The following is a 22,912-nucleotide window of genomic DNA, read 5'->3' on the forward strand; positions in this document are numbered from 1 at the left end:
AGAGAGATGTATAGGATCCCAGACTGAGGAGCCTGACTCAGACTGTGAGGTGTGAGAAGGCTTTCTCTGGGCAGTGATGATTAAGCAGAGTTTTGGAAGAGGCCAAATTAACTGGATAAACATGGGAAGGGAAATATTAGGCAAAGAGAATAGTACAAAAGCACAGAGCTTTCTCACAGCTTACCCTTCCCCCTCCCCATATCCTCAAGTCCATTCTCTAGTAGGTCTGTGTCTTTATTCCTGTCTTGTCCCTAGGTTCTTCATGACCTTTTTTTTTTTCTTAGATTCCATATATATGCATTAGCATACGGTATTTGTTTTTCTCTTTCTGACTTACTTCACTCTGTATGACAGACTCTAGGCAAAGTGAGAGAGTGGCATGGACATATGTACACTACCAAACGTAAAACCGATAGCTAGTGGGAAGCAGCCGCATAGCACAGGGAGATCAGCTCGGTGCTTTGTGACCACCTAGAGGGGTGGGATAGGGAGGGTGGGAGGGAGGGAGACGCAAGAGGGAAGAGATATGGGAACATATGTATATGTATATGTATAACTGATTCACTTTGTTATAAAGCAGAAACTAACACACCATTGTAAAGCAATTATACTCCAATAAAGATGTTAAAAAAAAAAAAGCACAGAGCTGAGACAATCACACCACGTTTTGGAGGAAAAAAGTCACTCAGTGGGACTCAAGTGACGCATCTGGGTTGAACAGTAGCAGAAACAGTAGACATAGGCCAAATCACAAAAGGCCATATCTGCTAAGTTAAGGAGTTTAAACTTTCTCCTAAAAGCTATCAGAAGTGCCAAGGTCTGATCTACATTTTAGAAACATTCTTCTATGGCTTTCCTATGAGTTACCAAGATTTCCGAAGTCACTGAATAAATATCTACTATGCATTAGACATAAATAGATAAATTCAATGAAATAATTTGAAAACAAAACTAAACAAAGCAAAACATGCCTTTGAAAGCATAAAGAAAAAGTTGCAGAAGCCGCATGAAACCATTCATAAATACCTTTTAAACTCATCGTGGTAGAATTCCGACTTGCAGGTTACCATCTCGCCCCCCTGGATGTCCTCACGACTTCTGACTCCCCCAAATACATACAGTTCCATGGCGACTCCACAGGCTACAGCTCCAAACCTGAAAGGCCACATAGGGCATACCAGGTATTAGATTTACAACTCATGACCCGATTCCATAATTCCTCTTACGCTTGTTTTAGCTCTGCGCCATTCAACGTTGCACAAATACATGGGTCTTCCTTTTTCAGGAAATGGCTTATTAATGTAATGTTATATCAACCAAATGCCAAGTCAAATAAAAGATTAGCTGGAAAGAAGGGAAAAACAAAAGCCAGGTGAAGGGGGCTCTGCACAGTCCTTATCCAAGTTCTCTCACCTTCTCTCTTTCAGTGGACAGATAGCGGTCCACTGCTGGGTCCGTGTGTCATAACATTCCACAGACTCGAAGAGTTTTCCATATGATCCTCCACCCATGGCATAGATTTTCTTTTTCATAGCTGCATAGCAGCCAATCTGAAAGGAGAAAGCAACAGTGGGGGAGGCAACATTTATTATTAAAGTTGGGCGAGTAAATACCAGCTTGTCTAGAGAGCACTGGCAAATATCTGGAAAAGGATCTGACTTCTAATAGTAAGACTATGTATGGTGCCTTCCAATATTACAACAGAGGCTTTTAAAAATGAGAAGAGCAAGGTAATACACACACTGTTAATCCTCAGAAAAGGATTAACTCCATCTAATACTATTCCGCTAAGTGAGTAAATAATCCTAACTTTTAAAGAGGCTTCCCAGGCTCTCTGTTCTCACCACTATTTCAAGAGTCCCAGATGTGGACTCCTTGGAGCAAGACATCATTCAATTCCTGCCCCAAGTAAGTCAGTCGGAAGGGCACAGACGGTGAGAGATCATATTATGAGTAAATCCCGGTACCCATGGTGTAAAATACCTAGGGCGCTGGACAAGGCTTTGGCCTGATGATGGAACTCCAGCCTCCACCAGGGAAAAGAAATACAGACTAAGCTGTAAACAGCTAACATGAGCCATTTGTTTTCATCCTACTCAGCAATGGCAGTTCTCTACCTATGGATTAATGTTTCTCCCCAGTCCTGCACAATGATTAAGAAAACAGGTTTGGGAGACCTGGTTCCTTCCTAGGTTAGTGCAGTCACAAAGCATTTATCAGGCGTGGGCCTTGGACACAGCAGCGCTGCCCAGAGCCCACTGCCAAGGTAAACGCTCTCACACACCGTTTCCTAGCTTGGTGTGTGGCTAGTAATAGTGAAGGCAAGCTACCCACAAAGACAGAATTCTATCATGTTAATTCTTTTAACACTATCAGTCGTGTTAAAAGGCATACGTAGGAAATGAAGAAACATAACTTTAAAATCCAATTTGTGAATTAGTTATCACAAGATATCGTTCTCACCTTTCTAACCATGGTTAAAGCGGGTTGCTTTGTCCAGGTTTTAGAATAAATATCATAACATTCCATGGAAATTAGCTCTTTTTCACCATCTTCTCCTCCTAAAACGTACAGCATCCCATCTATCTCCACAATTCCAAAGTTATGTCTTGCCTGAAAAGACATCAAAGATCTTTGTAGACAAAAGGCCAACTATCAGATTGAAAGCTGATATTCATACATTTAATAAATATTACAGATATTATTATATTCCAGCGTTCCAGCAAAGAAATACCAGGCTCAAAACCATCTCTCTCAAATATTTCTGATTTCCCTAGCAGCTCACTCTTCTATCACAATAGACAGAGAACCCAAGTCCAGGAATTTCCCGGAACAAGGGAACTACACACGTGGTGAATTCACTGGCAGAATCCTTACTTTTTACTCACAACAGCTCACGACAAGAAAGAGAACTATTACCGTGTGGCTCTGTAAAATGATCTTTGTACAGCAGTGGGCAGCAAGTGGTTCCCAGCTGACGTGTGAAGTCAAGTAAGATCCACGTCAACAGCACTGCCTGTGGCTGGAGAGGTGGGGGTGGGAGGGCGAGAGGCCCGGGCTAAGGCTGCCTGGAGCAACAGAACCTGATGTGTTTCACACTCATACACTCACAGCACTTCCTGGGCGCCCAGCCCCACTCCAGCGCTGAAGGGAGAGCGCTGACCACACAAACGAAATGCGCTGCCATCATCAAAAAGCTCGTGCGAACCGCTGAGAAAGATCTAGTGTGTGAGGAGGTTCTATGTGGTATGAAGAGAAGGAAAGCAGGGGAGGGGGCAGGAGAGCTGAGAGGCGGCGGGGGGCCTCGCTGAGAAGGAGCCTTACGGACAAACACTGAAGGAAGCAAGCGGCGAGCCACGTGGGTACCTGGCAAAGGTCCCAAAGCAAGTGCACTCCTAGGAGGCTTCAGAAGGGGGAGCGAGGGAAGGCACAGGGAGCAGAGCCGGGAGGGGGGCACGAGCGTACCAGGCAGGGGGGCTTGGTGAGGCTGCTACCTCTTTCCTTATACTCAAACGCAAAGCAAACAAAAGTGCTAAAGGGAAAAAAGAAACATCAGACAAATTACAAAAGCAGTATTTTACCTCGTTCATTGGTGGCAGTGCGGTCCATGTGTTTGCATCTGGGTCATACTTTTCTCCTGAGCTCAGGGTCTGCTTATTTTCGTCTTGGCCCCCAAATACAAACAAAAATCCTTCTGCAAAAAATCAAAGAAGACATGCAAGGAAGTTGAAATGTAAGTTTTCAACACCCATCTCTAGTCAAATACAAATGCCGTAAGGGCAGAGACAGGATGTGGAGATACCTTCTCTGACAACAACGGGTTCGAGACCTTACCAAGCCTGGGTGACAGAGCCAGATCTGTGAGTCACTCTGACCACTTCGCTTGCCTCGCGATCTCTGAGGGGATTCCCACGACCCTGCACCTTAGGAGGAAAACTGACACCACCCACCCGGTCAGCAAGTGACTTCGAGTTATCTCAGTTCATCTGTTCTGTTCCCCAGACTCTATTTAAAATAGTCTTCTTAAAGGAGAAGAAGCCAACAAGACACTATGGTAAAAGGGAAGGGAAATGTGGGCCCTAGAGAGGTTACCATGCATGGAAACCATTTTGCTCTGAGGGCGTTTAGCAATCTGGGAAAAATGCAACCTTTCTCTTAATGGCTTTGAGGGGATGAAGAAGATAGAAATCTAAATCCCAGGCCCACAGACGGTGTGGCTTCTGGCAGGAAAGCCTCGCTGAAGTTCTAACCATCAGGATGAAGGCCAACCAGAATTAGAAGCCAGATTTAAATCTCCTTGCTTATCTAGGAAATCTCAAAATTGGAATTCGATTTACAGTAATTACAAATTAGTAGTGTTTTCAGGCAACTGGCAGAAAAACACACAAAAGTTCTATGGAAGAAAGTATGTTTATCTAAGTTTTAGATTCTAACATTCTAAGATTTTAAAACATCACATTATCCCTACAAATAATTATTATTATTATTTTTTTTTTGCGGTACGCGGGCCTCTCACTGTTGTGGCCTCTCCTGTTGCGGAGCACAGGCTCCAGACGTGCAGGCTCAGCGGCCATGGCTCACGGGCCCAGGCTCACGCTCCACGGCATGTGGGTTCCTCCCGGACCGGAGCACAAACCCATGTCCCCTCTATCAGCAGGCGGACTCTCAACCACTGCGCCACCAGGGAAGCCCCCTACAAATAATTTTTAATAAAACAATCTTTGGCACTCAGCCAAAGATACTCAGGTATACAAAGAAACCAGACTCTATTAAGAAGAAACAGCAGAAGCAGACCATAGGGAGTAGTCTTGCAAAGATTCCAAATTTCAAATATTGGAGTAATCAGAAAGACAATAAAACAACAATGCTCACTATGTTTTAAAAAAGACAGATGTGAAGGTAACTCTAGAAGAAGGGACAAGAGAAGTGACATAGTAGATTTGAAAAAAAATTACAGAGAATTTCTAGGGAAAAAAAGATAAAAAACAGATTAAATAAAAAATTCAATGGACGGATTTAATGGCAGATCCATCACAGTTAAAGAGAGAATTCATTAAGTGCAAGATAAATCAAAAGAAATCACAGAGCAACATGGAGAAGCAAAAAGATGAAAAAGAAAACAAAAAGAAGGCAGAAGGCAGGGGCTGGAGTAGAAAGGTCTAGCCATGTTTGATCTGACTTCCAAAAGCAGAGACAGAGAAGGAGCAAGGATGACATATGAAGACATAACAAACAAGAAGTTTCCAGATTTGATGAAAGGCCAAGCTACGGAGTCAAGATGCCCAACAGTCTCCAAATATGGTAAAATTTCAAATAAAATGTTGCCTTAGCACACTAGAGTGAAATGGCAGAAAAATCAAGACAAAAAGAAAATCTTAAATACAGCCCAGAGAAAAGGCAGAACTTTAGATCTGACAACTGACTTAAAAACAGGAATGACAGAAGTCAGCGGAAAATCATCTTCAATAATAGATGCCAACCTAAAATTCTATACCCAGCAAAAATATCCTTTAAGGATGAAGGCAAAATAATGACATCTTTAGACAAACAAATCTAAGAGTTTGCTACCACTAGACCCACATTAAAGGAAATTCAAAAGGATGAACTTCAGAGAGAAGGAAAATGGTCCTAGATGGAAAGTTTGAGGAGTAAGAGGGAAAAACAAAGAAAGTGGTAAATATGTGGATAAATCTAAATGAACACTATCTACAGATATGTATATAAAACAGATAAACATATATACATAAATAGTTACTTATAAATAACTATGTGTTTTAATACTGTAAGACTATGGAATATGAAAAATAAGAGTATAGATGTACTATTTATACTACTAGACTTTGTTAACAGTACAGGCTGTGGATTCAAAAGTGACCTTCAGGGGACTTCCCTGGTGGAGCAGTGGTTAAGACTCCGCACTCCCAATGCAGGGGGCCCAGGTTCGATCCCTGGTCAGGGAACTAGATCTCACATGTGTGCCACGACTAAGGAGCTGGTGAGCGGCAACTAAGGAGCCTGTGAGCAGCAACCAAGAAACCTACCTGCCACAACTAAGACCCAACACAACCAAATAAATAAATAAGTAAATATTAAAAAAACAAAACAAAACAAACATAAAGTGACCTTCAAAGGAATATAGACATAGAATATAACTTCTAACCTGGTAGAGAGGGAAAAAACCGAATGACAAAAAAGTCAATCAATTTTTTGAAAAAAGGCAAGGGAAGAAGAAACACAGAATGAGCTGGACAAATAGGAACTACTCAGTCATTTCACAACTTCAATGAATACAACTGGGCACAATTCCTCTCCTCATTGTTTCAAGTTTCTGAAACAACCACCTCTCTAGGAAATCTGAAAATCAGTGATATAGGAACCTTTGTGGTAGGTGTGCATGTGTGAAAATTATGCACATGTATACACATTATGGTAGGACAACTTAAGGACGCTAATTTTAAGAAGGAACAGAGAAATCAGACCCACATCCTGTTGCCTACACCACTCCATCCAGCTGATTATCATTGACAAAAACTTCAATAATTGTGGAACCTACGATTCCATTTCTATTCCATAGCTTTAGGTATATCTAAAATATGGTACAGTGTGGCATAGCTTAAAACTTTTAAGGTAATGTTTGTGGGCAAGCAGAGACTATAAACAAAGAACTGCTAACAATAGGTAGAATGAAGTGAAATGGCACTTGCAGGATGAAGCCAGCAAGGCAAATCCAAGGTGAAGAGAAAGGCAGCAAGGACAGCCTTCCCCATCACTTCCTGGAGAGAAAGCTTTGAATAACGTTCCAAACTTGTAAACGTCAACCGAAACATACTTCCTGTCATAAGACAACTTTAAGCCAGAGCTAAGTTAAGCAGTATCTTCTCAAGTTTCATCTGAGATGCCTGCTTTTATGTGACGCTCTTATTTTGAATATAGTTCCATGTTGCGATTCTGAACTGCACAACTTTCCAAGATGAGAGGCTATCACGGCTCAAAGAAGTCTTGCGCCTCAGGTGTGATCATCCAGCTAACGGGTGGTAAGAGTCACTGAGTTTTGCTCTTCTATCAGTTAAGTCATCCAATAAAATGCTCCTCAAGGGACATCTTAAAAACAGCTACGTATTTAAGATTTGGGAACGATAAGGACTGACGGAAGACACTCTTCTTACCATAGTCTTGGAAGCTAGAGCCACCCTGAAAAAGTCACCACAGAGGGATAATAAAATTATTTCTTGAAAAGGTTTTGAGTCATTCTGCACAACTCTGAAATGACATTACTTGACCTTGTGTTTGGGTAAACTTGATGACAGCACGGTACCTGCTGAGAGGACTCCGTGGTTGATTCTCGGCATGCTTAAAGGGGCCAGTTCAATCCACAGCTGCCGATTAGGGTCATAAAGGGGGCACATACATCGCATCGCTGCTGTTGGCTTCCGCGAACTAAGGAGAGAGATAACTGATTAGTAGTTAGTATGTTTTATGTACTTCTGCTTATAATAACTAGGACTAGTTTTACTACGCTAAAGAATGTTTCAGACATTTAAAAAAATCTATTGCTATTAGGCTTTAGATACTGAAAAGTGTTATAAATTTCTGTTTACGTGGAAATCTCTCTTCCCTTACACCACCACCCATCAAACCGCTCACAGCCACGCTTACACTCTTTCCTCTCCGCCAACAGTCACGATGCACTCCGAGTAGCCCCGGGGCTTGAAGCTGGCGAGCATGGCCTCACCCTGCTGCGGCTGGCTGAGAGGGATGTTGCTGCACTCTTTGACAATCTCTCGGACTAACGGCTCATTCAGCATCTGCTCCCGTAAATAGCTTGAGTCCAACCCTGAAACCCACAGCGCTGACATGACATCCTTCATGTGGACCTGGAGGGCGGAAAGCACGGGGAGGAAAAATGGAGAATACGTTGTACATTTAGAAGATACGTTTTCCCACTCCTGGAAGACTAAAATTATTGACAGTCAGATTATCAACAGGCAAGTGGTAAGGGTCAGTACTGCTTGAATGTGTTTACGGCCCTTTTTCTTTCTACTTCCCTTGGCCTTGATAAATAAAAGTTTAACTTAAAAAAAACCATCACTTCAGATTTATATTTGATGTATCACTGCGAAGTTTTAAGCAACTTTCTTTAATGCCCTACAGGGTTCCCACAGCAACAGGAAAACTTAGAAGAACCCTGCTATGATTTGCCTTATTTCACATGCTTGGATGTGCTGTGAGTTACATCACATTTATAGAAACGTCATATACAGGAATAGCTTGATACAATATGGTCAACTAGATAATGAACATGTATCAACATTAACGTTACAAGAAAAATCTGAAAAAGCCAAATTTCAAAAAAAAAAATCCTGAGTACTATATAATCATTTCTTCAGTAATTACTGTTAAAAATTATCTAACATGTATAATGTGAATGATATACTTTTTAAAAAAATATTCATGCATTTTACTTGTTTATTTTCCTTATTTATTTATTTATTTTTTGGCTGCGTCAGGTCTTATTTGCAGCCCATGGGCTCTTTGTTGAGGCATGAGGGATCTTTTCATTACGGTATGCAGTCTGCTAGGGTTTCTCTCTAGTTGCGGCATGTGGGCTTCTCTCCAGTTGTGGCGTGAGGGTTTTCTCTCTGTAGTTTGTGGCACGCGGGCTCTCTCATTGAGGCACGTGAGCTCACTACTTGTGGTGTGCGGACTGAGTTGCCCCGCGGCATGCGGGATCGTAGTTCTCCGACCAGGGATCGAACCCACGTCCCCTGCAGTGGAAGGCAGATTCTTTACCACTGGACCACCAGGGAAGTCCCTGAATGATATACTTTTCATACTCAATCATCAGATTTGAACCAACTGACTATAGCACTCTACGTACATAAGGTGACTAGTTTTTCTGGGCTTTAAAATTGTCATTTTAAGGCACACTCTTTTATACCCTGAGTAATAAAAGCCAACAGTCCTTACAGCACCAAGTTCAGATTAACCACAGGATGAGGAACGGCCTCTTGTTTCCCAGCAGCCGTTCCATCTTATATGCCCTCATCATTTTAAGGCAAGAAGAGGGTCAGAGAGAAGATACTTCAGTGGTGGCAGCAAGGTGGAAACTCTTCTATCCCCTTTCCCAATCTACCCCACCAATGGGGAAAACAGAACACTAATTGTACTAAGGAGCTGAAGCTACGAATGTGGTTTCTAAGTGGACATGCTCATGGGCCTGCAGAATTTAAAAATTACAAGATAATCATTAAAATGTAAGCCAAGAGTTACTAAGAACAATTAACAATGCAATTATGCATTCTGAAAGCCACTCTGAAACCTAATATATTTCTTTATTTTGATATAGTAACTGGAGCTAGCCTCTAGTATATAAATAGTAGACTTAAAGCCTTGTGATTTAGAGGTGAGAGCTCCCTCCCCCAATGTATTAACAATGTGGATCTCAAGCCTGATATTCTCTAAGACCCTTCCTTCCTAGGCTGTCACTCCTAGAACCTTCCCATTTGGAACCTCATTGCCATGAAAGCTCCGGAATGCTCTCCCACCTTCTCCTCCAGTGGTGTCAGTCACTCCAGGGAGAGCTCAGTGCCAGAATTCAGCCCTCTGCCAGAATTCCATTCTTTTCTCACCCCACTTCCTGCATCAGAGTCCCTGTAGGGGTTAGCCCACCATCGCAGAGGGAAGGATGCTGAAAGCTAGGATGAGGAGTATAGGGTGCATTTCTATACTCTCCAGCTTAGCTTGAAATCCCTTTCCCCTTAATAACAACATTCAAAGGACATCACGTGACTTGTAAGTATTACTATTTTCATTGCTATATGATGAGTTACATGGACTTTGGTAGACTGGTCTTAACAACAAACTGCTTTAGTGAGGCTATAGGAAGATGTTTTCCAGGTTATGGTTTAGATCACAACCGTGTCAGTTTTTCAAGTTGGAGGAGAAAAATAAAACATCTAGAATTTGGATTAAAAATAAACAAACAAATGAATAAATAAGTGAAAAGGCAAAGTCAGAGCACGCTATAAAGTACGGGTACCTTTCTTATTTCTGTATCATGTGCTATCCATCGGATGACTGCTTCAAATACATATCGTTCATTGCCAACGTTTAACTTCTCAAGAGAAATCACTTCTTTAAGCTTTTGAGGACTCAGTTCTAGGAATTCCTCTGTGCTGCTGACATCTCGGAAGTGAGTCTCCAGGTATTCTGTGGCCAGGTAATGGACGTGGTGCAGGCAGTAGTGGAGTGCAAAGTCTCGGATTCCAATGCAGTTCTCGGCGGCAATGCAGCCTTCTAAGAACTCACAGCAGAGAGTTTTAAGATCCGTCAGCAGGAGCAGGTCTGCTGCCTGCACAACATCTTGGATAGTATCTTCGCTCAGCCGGATCTGTAAGAATGATCATAGATAGCCTATGTTTGAATGTATATATTTAGAACGCAACCACTTATCTATCAGGCTGGACCATATGAAAGCTCCATTTGTAGAGGTCAAAGATGATTGAAAACTAGCAATTTCATACGGTTCAGCTTTGTTTTCAAGAACAGTCCGAGGGCACCAAGGCACCTGCGGACAACATAGGCAGCGCGTGGCTGATTAACTTTTCCCAGCTCTTCCCTTCCTTTACCGAGATGAACCACCAATATCCCTGCCAAGGTGAACTGTCCATGGGGCTCGCTTCTATACTTAGAGAAAAACCTCAAATGACTGAAATGCTTAGGAAATGGCAAGTCCCGCATTCTATGGCAAACTGAAGGCGATTTCTTTAAATGCTAGCACCTGAACTAATGAAAATCCTGCCTCCAAATACATTAAGTTCACTTCTTTGCCAAATGGTACGTGGAAGATACCACACGGACCCTTGAAGAGAGGGAGAGCCACACTGCCCATGAGGCCTCATTCTGAACACCAAACATTGCATTTGGTGCAAAAGATACAATTTGGTCTCAAAGCTACTTTCTGGAATAAATCCCTAAGAAGATTTTTTTTTTTTTCTTTTTTGCGGTACGCGGGCTTCTCACTGTTGTGGCCTCTCCTGTTGCGGAGCACAGGCTTTGGACGCGCAGGCTCAGCGGCCATGGCTCACGGGCCCAGCCGCTCCGCGGCATGTGGGATCTTCCCGGACCAGGGCACGAACTTGTGTCCCCTGCATCAGCAGGCGGACTCTCAACCACTGCACCACCAGGGAAGCCCGATTTTTTTTTTTTTAATCATTGTGAACATTTACTTCCCCTTAATTTTCTTCAATTTCTTGACTGATGCTTCTTCCTCCACCCACTTCATGGTTTTTCTACGCAACAGTAAGGCAACATCAAGAAACAGGCCCCTAAAATACTGTCACAATCACGAACGGTCCAGACTCTCCGAAAGAATGGGTATTTATCCTCCATTAGGAAGCGTTAAGGAGAGATTTCACAGTGAAGTGCAGCAAGGAACATTTTACCACAATTTGCACATTCTGTACCATAGATAAATAAGGTTTCAAGTTTCCAATGCAAGCCTGAACATGAATACACTCCTCTAACTTGTTATAACTGCCACTGAACTGATTTTACAAGTTAGATAAGAGTTTGGACCTAAGCCTGGTTTTGTGATGCTAAAGAGTATTGCCAGTATTTTAAGGGCTGTCCCCAAATTGGTTTAAATTCATTTATTTTTAATAATCATACACATAACCTTATTTCCACACACCCACCACCCAGTGTTCAGAGAAAAGAGAAAGTGATAACATCATGAAATGAAATAAAAAAACTTCAAAGAGGATGACGATCACCGAGTTTGACTCTGGACAGAATGAACATATTTAGAGAAAGTAAGCAGTACACTCAGAATACTTATGTAGGAGACAGAGCCTTTACAAAAGGAAAATTAAAAGAAGGATGAGGAAGAAGGAATAAAGGAGAGAGCAGGACATGAGCCCTCAAAAGGAGTAAAGATAAAACGTACTCTTGCGTAATGAGATGTGAGGCACATGAACTTCTTCCTAATTCACGCCCAAGATTATCCTTAAGAGTCCTCATGCTATACACTTTAAATCACATCAACAGGGGAGTAGTGGGGTGGAGGAGGGCAAAGAAAGGGAAAGGACCACTAGCCACTGATCACTTTCTTCCTTGGTTTTCATGAAATCCCCAGAAATATAAATGGGTACAGAGATTAAAGGGAAATCAGAAAGAAAGAATGTGGGGGAACAGGGATGTTGGTCCTCCTGAGGCAACAGGACGGAGGCATCATGAGTACGATGCACGTGCCTGTCACTGGTGTGAATCTCGAAGTCTTTATTTCTACAGAATAATCCCCACCGCCCAAGGAGGCTCCCAAGTCCATGCTGTGGAGACAGAACGAGTTCCCCGATAGTGTGGGTACAAAGCAAGGCTGGAATGAAGATTTAAAAAACAAAAAGACAGCAGCGAAGGGAGCATCCCATGTTCCTCATGTCTCAGACTGAAAGGTGGAGCTCAGGACGGTAGAAACAAAACCTGGGATTTGGGTAAGATCTTACTTAGTCTGCTTTTCCTTCAAGGGCAGAGCCCCGGAAGAACACCCTTGGGTGCCATGTCCAGGAGGAGACCCAAGTCAAGCACACAGTGACAGAAGATGGAGATGGCGGTGTTACTCAGTCACAGAGTGGATGAAGGAGACCCTCACCCTGAGCTTGAGGAGCCTCTACTCAGTCCTCCTTCCTCTGTGTCTCATCATACCTGCCCACTGAAGATGTAATCCAGGATCTCTCTCATAACCATTACCGATATCCCTTCAAGTTCAATCTTATAGGTTGATCCATCATCTTTTGGAGGATTATAGTTTAACTTTGTCCTAAGAAAGGGAAAAAACATGTAAAATTTCTATGAAAGAACAGAAATAGCTAGAAATATTTATGCACTAAATACTCTATAAAGCATATGATACGTATCCATATATGAATCACACCTAAAACATTTCGTTTGTTAACTTTAGAGCAACATATTTTTTATGACTTTTAACTACAAAGCATTTGTTCCAGGATTCAGAGTGCTACCTCTTAAAAAAAACAAACGAAACAGACAACCAAAGCACTCAGGTCCATGTGAGCAAGGATCTCTACTTCACCTTGGGAACCCTAGGCCCTTTAGGCTTATTTTTTTCCCTGTATTTAATTATCCAATTATTTTCAGTAATGTAACAAGGACCCCACAAACCTACCACCCAAAACAAAAGCTAGGACCCTGACGATAACCTGCTTCTAACCAAATGGTCCTCGCCACCAATTCATTCCTCTGCTTCCCCATCTGAAGTAACTATTATCCTAAATCCCACCTATATTCAATTTTCTCTTGCTTTCTTTTTTATTTTTGTATCCATGAAATATATGTAACCTATAACATATATAGATTTATTGATAATCAATATATACATATAATTTTAAGTTTTTAATTTTATAAAAGTGTTTCATGCTGTCTGTAATCTTCTGGGGCTAACTTTTTTCATTTGATATTATATTGCTGAGTCATTCCTCTTGCTGCATATCACACGCGTTCTTTTGCTCTTTCTGCTGTATAGTACGCCACGTTCCTGTTGATGAGCCCCTGGGCTGGGGCTCCAGGTTTTTGGTATTGTGAACAGTACTGCTATGACTATCCTTGTATATGTCTCCTTTTGTGATATGCAAAAGAATTTCTCTTGGGTGTATCCCTGGGAGTAGAATTAAGCTACTTTCTTCTCCAAAGTATGAGCTAATACTCAATTATTCTCCAAAGTAGCTGGAGCAGTTTTTAGCCTCATCTGGTATATGTAAGGGGATGTGTGGACCCACAAAGTCTATGACATTTATCTCTGTCCCACTTCCTAATCCTCCAATGCACGATCCAGTGAGAGAAGTATGGTCTCCGGTGGTGGTTGTGACCTGCCTTCCCCTCATTACCCAGGTGCTAAACAGCTCTTCAAAGGTCTGTAGCCCCCTGTGTTTCCTCTTCTGTGAAACACATGTCCAGTTCAAGTCTCTCTCTTTTTTATTCATTCATTCATTCATTTATTTATGGCTGCGTTGGGTCTTGCTGCACGCGGGATTTCTCTAGTTGCAGCGAGCAGGGGCTATTCTTTGTTGCAGTGTGCAGGCTTCTCATCGTGGTGGCTTCTCTTGTTGCAGAGCAGGGGCTCTAGGTGCGCGGGCTTCAGTAGTTGTGGCACAAGGGCTCAGCAGTTGTGGCTCGCGGACTCTAGGGTGCAGGCTCAGTAGTTGTGGTGCACAGGCTTAGTAGCTCCGCCGCATGTGGGATCTTCCCGGACCAGAGCTCGAACCCGTGTCCTCTGCATTGGCAGGCAGATTCTTAACCACTGTGCCACCAGGGAAGTCCCTCAAGTCTCATTTTTAATTGAGCTAATCACTCTCCTCATATTGAGGTGTAGGCGTTTTTTGTTATCTTCTTGATATCAAACCTTTGGCAGACTTGACACTTTTTTTTTAAGGTGATGAACAATGTGAAGAATAATTTTTCACAGTCAACACTTTTTGTGCCTTGTTTAAGAACAGGTACTTTACCCAAGTTCTAAAAGATATTCCTAATTTAGCAGCGAGGGAAGCTCAGACACAACCTAAGTTGCATTTAATTACCCCAAGGCTCGGAATTGGTAGGATGAGGAAGCTGTGGAAGGAGGGGTGAAGGATGAGCTAGTTACAGAAGAAGAGACTGACAAAGTCTTAGGAAATAGGTGAGTTCCCAGATCCTTGCTCCACATAGATACACGACTCCTCTGCCCTGTTTAGTAAGGCTCCCCAGCTCCAGTGGAAGATAAGTGACGTGCTCTGGAGAGTGTGAGATGGAGCGGGTGTCTCTGGACAGGGGGGTAGCAGGCACATCTGAGGGTAGGTGCACTGCACCAAAAACTGAGAGAGTCAAGAGAGTGTCTACATATTGAATGCTGAGATCAGCAGTCTTTTTTCTCAATTTTGCTCCTAAAATTACTGAAAGCCAGGCCTACATCCTCCAGGTGAGAACCTGATGACTCTTCTGGAGGATTTGATCAGCCCCAAAGGGAAGGTCTAAAGACATGGGCACAGATCTGCCTCAAGAAAATGACCCAGGTGGACCATGCAAAAATGAAATCCACTGTCACTAAGCCAACCTATGGGCTCTGAGCTTCCCACGCACTGTGGGGAGCACTTCTGAAACTTCTTCACTTCACACCACACGCAGAAAATGTAATATGACCCTGGGGTAAACAGATGAGGCTGTGTGCAGGGCCAGGGGGATTCAGCCTCCCCAGATGCTGCCCTGCCACTTGGAGGGCTGACACCATCATTATCTTCACACATTATAACATCTTTTTTGGGGGGGGCACGTGGGTTAAGAAACTCTGCTTTAGAGCCCCACTCTTAAAACTGAGCAACTCAATAGATGCCTAACAAAGAAGAAAGACAGAAACCAAAACCAGCAGAAAAAAAGTCAACTTGTAGGAAGTACAGATCTCACGCAAGATGAAAAGTCAAGGAAAAAAGAAAACCTCTCATTAACATTCCCAGAGAGAAAAAAGAGGATGTTGTGCTTGTGAAACAAGAATAGGATGCTCTAAAAGGGAACATTCAGAGAACAACAACAACATTTTAAAGACTACAAAAAAAAAATTTTTTTAATGTAATGTCCAAATTAAAATTTGTAGAAGTCATAGACTTGTAGGCTTCAAGTCGTAGAACTTGTAGACCTCAAGTCTGCCAAGAAAGCAAAAAAGACAAAGGTAGAAAATAGGAGACACAAGGTAAGAAGACTGGAAGATCAGTCCGGAAGGTTGAACATCTGAAAAACAGGAATGCCCGTGCCCAAAAAAAAAAAAAACAAAAAGAGAATATTATCAAGTAAATGCTCATAACAAGGGATAAAAATATGCCTTTCCAAGTCATGTCATCATAATACTTCAGAATACTGGAAACAGAAAAATTTGTAAAAGCTTCCAGAAAGAAAAACAGGTTACACAGAAAGGAATGGGTATCAGAACGGCTTCGTACTTCCAAATGGAACTTTAATAGCAGTGTGGAAATGACTTCAAAATTCTGAAGGAAAATTATTTTCAACCTAGATTTTTATAGCCAGCCAAACTACTCATCAAATATCAGGACAGAATAGACATTTTCAGCTATACAAACTCTCAAAATAATTGATCTTCCATGCAGCCCTTCTCAGAATGCTGTTGGAAAAAACTGACCCAACAAAGAGGAAGATTCTGGACTAAAAAAAGACATGATCCAACACAGAAAAGCAGGGAAAGGAATGGTGAAGAATGACCCTAAGGTAACAGCTCTGCACCAGCAGAAGGAAAGCTGGTTCATTCTGGTACAGCAGGATGCCTCAGCAGGCCTTAGGAGAGCAAAACTGATGGAATATATAACATATGTTTTAGACAACTTTGTTTCCCCCCTATATTCTGTATCTGCTATTCCTACCTCTACAGTTTCTATAGAACTAATAATTTTACTCAAAAGGCATTTCTTTTCTGCTTGCTGCACCCTAGGTGTACCTATATGACTGACACTTTGACTAAAAGTGAAGAAAAAAACTTCAGTCAGTTCTCAGTCAAGAGAGAAAAATAACGTAAGTAGTAAGAATAACACCTAAATCATTAATATTTGGTTCTGGAATCTATCGTATGCAGACACATCCTCCAGGAATGTTTCACTCAGGATGTCATGACTATTTGTATTTCTTAGTCACCGTGCTGGTTATCAACATATTGCCTCTGAGCTCCAAGTCTACCCTTTTTGCATGCTCTGTGAAAATGGCTCTGAGCCTTTCCAACAGTTTTTCTGCGTTAACTTGTATGATGTTAAGCTTCTCAGTGGAGGGTGCTGGAAAGGCACTGAAGGAGGAGAGAGTTTTGCTGCCAGGCTCTGGTTCTGCAGCTGGATAGGCTCCCGCAGTGCACAGCTGCCAGCAGCACCCTGCAGCTTTCCCTGGAACTCCCAGAGGCAGTTTTGCAGTCGACTGTTTCTGGGGAGACACCTCCCTGTGAACAGCTTTCCCAGACACCTTAAAGGACAGATTTCTGGCAAGTTCCAGAGGGCTGATTTCAAGCAAATTCTACCAGTGTGGCTTCTCTGCCATGAGGTGAGCTGTGGCTGTGTGCTGTCCAATGAAGTCTGGATCTCAGCCCTGGGTACACCAGCTATTCCTTTAATTTTTAGAGTTTACTTCTTAGTAGCCAATCCCTTATTACTCTAATCTCTTGCTGCAGTTAAAAATTCTTTATATTAAACTCTCCTTGTTCAAATTACTATGTGGTTTCTTTCTCCTGACTAGATACAGACGAGTCTTGCACCTATTTAAAGGCAGTAGCTCTAAAACGTGTTCAGAGAGAGGGGCACCACCTAGAATTCAAGTTGTTCAAACAAGAGCTGGCTGTGCCTGCCCATGGGCTGTGGACAGTGCAGGAGGAGGGGGACCAGGCTGACGGGGAAAGGGGTTACAAAGAGACCGTGCAGTGTGTCCCCTTTTTATTTTTCAACCATGCGACTGGATTTTTTTTAAAAGATGACTATACAGTCATCTCTTGGTATCCTTGAGGGACTGATTCCAGGACCCACACGGATACCAAAGTCTGCAGATGCGCAAGTCCAGTAGTCCACCCCCCGTATCCTCACCCACAGACTCAACCAACCATAGATCGTGTACAGCTGACCCTTGAAAAACATGGATTTGAACTGTATGGGTCCACTTATACGTGGATTTTTTTTCCAATTAATCTGTGTATAAGTAAACCCGTGCAATATTGAAAAACATCTGTGCATATGTGGATCTGTGCAGTTCAAACCCATGTTGTTCATGGATCAACTGTACTATCTCATGTTTTCACAATGAAAAATGTTTCCTTTTAAAGAGTATGGTTTTCTTTCAGCAGATGGCAGGGTACAGACAATGGCTAAGAGGACAGAAAAAAAGACTCCTTTAAATATGAGCATTCACCATTTCAGATCCATAAAGTCTGACCCTTTTTAAAGCCCATGAAAAATGAATCATTGTACTCTTGAAGTCTCTAAATGTCTTGAGGGTTAAATTATAAAACCTTATTTTCATTACGGTTTAAATTCAGATCCCAAGCTTCCCATCTTTCGGTCCCACTTCTGATCTCTCCCTCATGCCGTCTGCGCATGTCCAATTCCTGCCATCTTCTTAGGAGCTGTTCGAATGCCGGCCTGGCAGTGGCTCCCCTTCACCTGCCCTACCCCAGGCTCCATCTCCGCCCTCACTGCCCTGCGGGTGAAAAGAATTCCTCATGTTATCAATTTCCCCAGCACTTGATATTGTGGGATCATCAGGTCCTGTCTTGTATGATGGTATTTATGTACAAAGCCCCTTTCCTCTCTCCTTTATTAACCTCAAGTTCCTTGGGGTCAGAGTCCTCTTTATCACTATAACCCTACAATGTAGCCTGTCAGTTTACAAAGAATAGATGTTCAATAATGATTTGTAAAATAAGTTTTTGAATTAACAGCAGTCTTTAAATATCTGAAGAGCTGTCACAGGAGATGTTTTTCCTGCAGGATCTCAGGTACAGTGAAGCAGAGCTAGAATCAATACAAGGAAGAACTTCCTAATAGTTTCATGCATTCAATGTTGAAAGGTCTGAAGCACAGAGCTTCTCAAGCTTTCAGAAGGTCCGTGGTGGGAGCTGAGTTTCTGCATTGGTAACACTCTCAGTGACGCAGACCCCTCCAGACCTCTCTGAGTAGCAAGGGGTTAAGTGATGCTTCTCAAAGTATCCATGTGTGTTTTTGTATTTCTAACCCATCTCAGATGAATCTTTTGTAAAATACGATAAAAATGTAATGGGGATGAAGTGTACAGCACGGTGCCTAGTTAATAATACTGTACTGAATACCTGAAAGTTGCTAAGAGAGCAGATCTTCAAAGTTCTCACCATAAGAAAAAAAATTTTGTAACTACGTGTGGTGACAGATGTTAACTAGACTTACTGTGGTGACTCTTCTGTAATATACACAAATATTAAATCATTATGTTGTACACCCTGAAACTAATATAATGTTCTATGTCAATTATACCTTAATAAAAAAGGAATGAGTTATTAAAAAACAAAATTTAAAAGACATAAAATACAGGCCCCAATTCTTTTTTTTTTTTGCGGTACGCGGGCCCCTCACTGTTGTGGCCTCTCCCGTTGCGGAGCACAGGCTCTGGATGCGCAGGCTCAGCGGCCATGGCTCACGGGCCCAGCCGCTCCGCGGCATGTTGCATCTTCCCAGACCGGGGCACGAACCCACATCCCCCTGCATCGGCAGGCGGACTCCCAATCACTGTGCCACCAGGGAAGCCCCCCAATTCTTTTTTAAATTTTTTTTTTTTTTTTTGGTTGCGCTGACCAGGGATTGAACCTGGGCCACGGCAATGAAAGCGCAGAGTCCCAACCACTGGACCGCCAGGGAATTCCTGTGGCCCCAACTCTTTTATTATTAGATTCAACGGACATAAAATTATTCTGTCAAACTGCTACGAGAGTTTCTAACTTTTACTCTCCGTGTGTACTTATATTATCATGGCCAGGTGACAATTCACAGACCATCACCAGCCTGCAGGTGACGTCTCAGGAGGCTGATATCCATCCGTCTGTCAGGAACATAGTGAAAGTTGGCCGTTAGCCCTTATCCGTCTTAGACACTAAGAGTCACTCAGACCTGCTGTGAAACTGTCTTGCTTCACAGCCTGCTGTCATTTGCAGTTACTTCCTTCTTTCACTTCTTTCTATTTTTTAAAATTTTTTATTCGAAGTATAGTCGATTTATAGTGATCCAATATTTTTATAAGACTTTTTTTTTTTTTTTGGCCTTGCCATGGGGCATGCAGGATCTTAGTTCCCTGCCCAGGGATCTTACCCCCACTCCCTGCATTGGAAGCACGGAGTCGTAACCACTGGACCACCAGGGAAGTTCCCTCTTCTTTTACTGCCTGGATACTTGCCATCCCTTTCTCATTTACAAACCTGGACTTATTTTCCCTCTTCTTGTCTTCACTTCCCCCTCCCCCATTCCCCAATTAAATCTCTATATCCCTTCAGTTTTTGTTGTATTCTGTTTCACATTTCTTTCCTCCAGTAAATACCCTGATTTTCCCAATATCTACCAACACATTTTCTCTGTATTTTCCCTTTTTTAATCTAGAATTTTCTCACCTTGAACATCATTTCTATCTTCTCTGCCACATATAACTGAGAATTCAATGAACTGGACTGAATGAGTTAATGAATTAAAAAAAAAAAAAAAAAAACTAAGCCAAAGGGTTAATAACCAATAGTTTTGTTTCTAAAGTTAGTCCATATATATCAGGAAGTAAATCAACTCTTCTGTTTCCTTTCTTATTTTAATTGAAGTATAGTTGATGTACAATGCTATATAAGTTCCAGGTACACGATATAGTGACTCACAATTTTTAAAGGTTATACTCCATTTATAATTACTATAGAATACTGGCTATATTCCCCGTGTTGTACAATATATCCTTGTAGCTTATTTTATGCATAACAGTTTGTACCTCTTAATCTCCTACCCTAATATTGCCCCTCTCCCTCTTCTTTTCTGTTTTGTATCTCCACCCCAGGAAGATATAGAGTCATATATAAATTTATTGGAAGTCACAAAATCCTTGTTTTTATTATTATTATGTGATGTCAATTTACAAGCTCTCTCCTAGAAACTGCCGTAGACTTAAAACATCACTTTGAGAATTTCATGACACTCTTTGAAAAAACTAGAAATAATGGGGAATATTGTAAGATTGGGCCTCCAGCGTTCAGATATAAATATCCATGCCTATCATATTCTTCCCCAGTTTTCTGTTTCTAGGGCAAAACATTCCCCCCCTCTGCCTCTGTTCTCTCATTTGTAAAAAGAAGAGGTTAAATAAGGTGATCTGAGGGCTTCCCCACCCCTGAGCACTTCTGGGCTAAACTGCTGAAACACACCAAAAAGTTAGGGGGAGACTCAGCTCTGGAGACACACATTCTGTTGAGTCCTAGAGGATAAAGTCCAGCCAACTCTATCAGTTTCATAGGATTTACAATATGCCTTCTGTGGGTGATGCAGTGCAAGTTCATTTTCCCTCCTATCACCTACCCTCTGGGCAAGCATTTATTTTCTGTTCTATTAAACTTAAACACAAGTGAAACAAAATCACTTTTTCTTTCTCTGGACAACACTGGAAAGACGTTTTATAAGAAAAAAGCTGTTGGCTAATAAAGAAGCTGGCATGATTCAAAGTTTTACATCCATGAAAGAGGTCTACGACTTTTAAAAAAGTGTAACAGAGCAAAGTCCTCTGCTGGTTGTATACTATCCTCTTCTAACTGGCTTCCCATTGCTGGAAAAGTCCGGTGTGTCTAAACGTCGTAACAAACACCCTAGGTAATCAGTCCTGGTCCTCCTCCTCACGGGAGACGTTACTGAACGGGATCTGATATAACAGTGACACAGAAGACATCTAAGTGACTTTTCCTCCCCCGGGACGCAAAAGCTTGTCTCCAATAAAAGCAAGGAAACCTCCTCAAATAGGATGCAAGAGAATGTAATGCTCAAGGAGTCAAGCTTTACAGAAGCTCCAGGGAAATTCAGGGGCATTACTCACATGGTTTCAAATGATTCATGTCACCTCAACCTGGGTAGCTCTCAAGAGCAGAGGGGCGTGGGCTCAGCACTGCATTTGCCCACTGAGGCCCAACTAATGATGTCTGCTCCTGTGGGGAGCCTGTTTTACAAATGCCCCCTCCTCCGTTTTTTGTCTTCGTGAGCTCCTAAAAACCACACCAAAAAAGGATCTTTAGGGCACAGGAATTTCAGGGCAGTGACACTAGTCAGTATGTTACTACGACGGTGGATACATGTCATTATGCATCTGTCCAAACCCACAAAATATACACCAAGAGTGAACCCCAACGTAAACTATGGACCCTGGGGGATGGTGTTATCAATGGAGCATCATCAGCTGTAACAAAGGCTCCCCTCTGGTGGGCGATGCTGAGCATGGAGGAGGCTACACGTGTTCTGTTTGGCGTTTTTTTGACTATTTAAAAATATATATTTATTAAAATATATTTCTTTTTAAGTTCTCAAAGCTTCAGACCATCTTTCATCTAGCCCACGAGGTACTTGAGTGTAGACATTACAGTGTACAGCAGTGATTTTTCTCTCCGCGGGTCTATTCTTCCCTTTTCTTGAAAGTGAAAAGGTTCACATATCTGAAGAGCCCCACCTAACTCTACTAGTGTAATTCGTTGGTTTGGCTGCTTATTGCATCTTCAGTCATTACCCCCTGTGGCTTACTCAGTATTTTAAATGGATGAGTCGTGTTTCCCTACCAGATCATTATGGGTGAGCAGTAAGTAATAAATAAAGAACATCTGTATTGAATAGTATTCAATGCAGTTCTTGGTTTTGCATAGAAGGAGGATCAGAATAAGAGGGGGGCATTAAGGCCATGAAGAGCTCCCTGACACCTAAAGCCATTGAAGTACCATCTTCCTGCAGGCAGTGCTGTCTGATGGGAGAAGCTCACTCTATTTGGAGGATAGGTCAAAGCCTTGCTAACAGTCCTGCTTCTCTGCCTTTAGTCTGCTATCACTCTTCCCCCAAGAAAGGGAAACAGGTCCCAGCATATGCTGCCATCATCATGAAACCTGCCCCCCGGGTTCTGGTCTCTCCATCCACCCTCTGGTCACAGCAGCCTTCTTAAGGCACAGAAAGACTAGGCCTGGGCCCTCTGCAGCCTGGCTGAGGAGCTGCAGTGGCCTCTGAACTCCAGGGAGCAAATGCTGGCTTCAGCTCAAAGTTTCCAGGAGCTGGGAATGCCATGAGAACAGCCAACAGAAGAAAAAGGAGACATGAGGCTGGAAGTTCAATGTCTGGAAAGAATGGCCCCAGCTCTCTCCAGCTCCCAGAGC

The 22,912-nt window shown here is 42.4% G+C and overlaps 1 protein-coding gene across 7 annotated transcripts in view; it reads right to left on the reverse strand.

Annotated features, from left to right (window-relative positions):
• GAN (gigaxonin) overlaps positions 1 to 22,912 on the reverse strand; it is an 80,574-nt gene that overhangs the window by 35,964 nt on the left and 21,698 nt on the right. For all 7 annotated transcript variants that reach the window (XR_003435402.1, XR_003435401.1, XR_003435400.1 and 4 more), the window contains exons 2-9: positions 12,703 to 12,817; positions 10,040 to 10,390; positions 7,657 to 7,874; positions 7,316 to 7,437; positions 3,582 to 3,694; positions 2,464 to 2,613; positions 1,414 to 1,550; positions 1,027 to 1,155 (exon numbers count right to left, since the gene is read on the reverse strand). Coding sequence is in view for 3 of the 7 variants with exons in the window: in XM_027119173.1 (XP_026974974.1) it covers positions 1,027 to 1,155; positions 1,414 to 1,550; positions 2,464 to 2,613; positions 3,582 to 3,694; positions 7,316 to 7,437; positions 7,657 to 7,874; positions 10,040 to 10,390; positions 12,703 to 12,817 (1,335 nt within the window). In the remaining 4 variants the exon portion in view is untranslated. The remainder of the gene's footprint in view (positions 1 to 1,026; positions 1,156 to 1,413; positions 1,551 to 2,463; positions 2,614 to 3,581; positions 3,695 to 7,315; positions 7,438 to 7,656; positions 7,875 to 10,039; positions 10,391 to 12,702; positions 12,818 to 22,912) is intronic.

The sequence above is a fragment of the Aethalodelphis obliquidens genome, unplaced genomic scaffold (genome assembly GCF_003676395.1).
Source record: "Aethalodelphis obliquidens isolate GAN/ISIS:26980383/991018 unplaced genomic scaffold, ASM367639v1 scaffold20, whole genome shotgun sequence".
Lineage (NCBI taxonomy): Eukaryota > Metazoa > Chordata > Mammalia > Artiodactyla > Delphinidae > Aethalodelphis > Aethalodelphis obliquidens.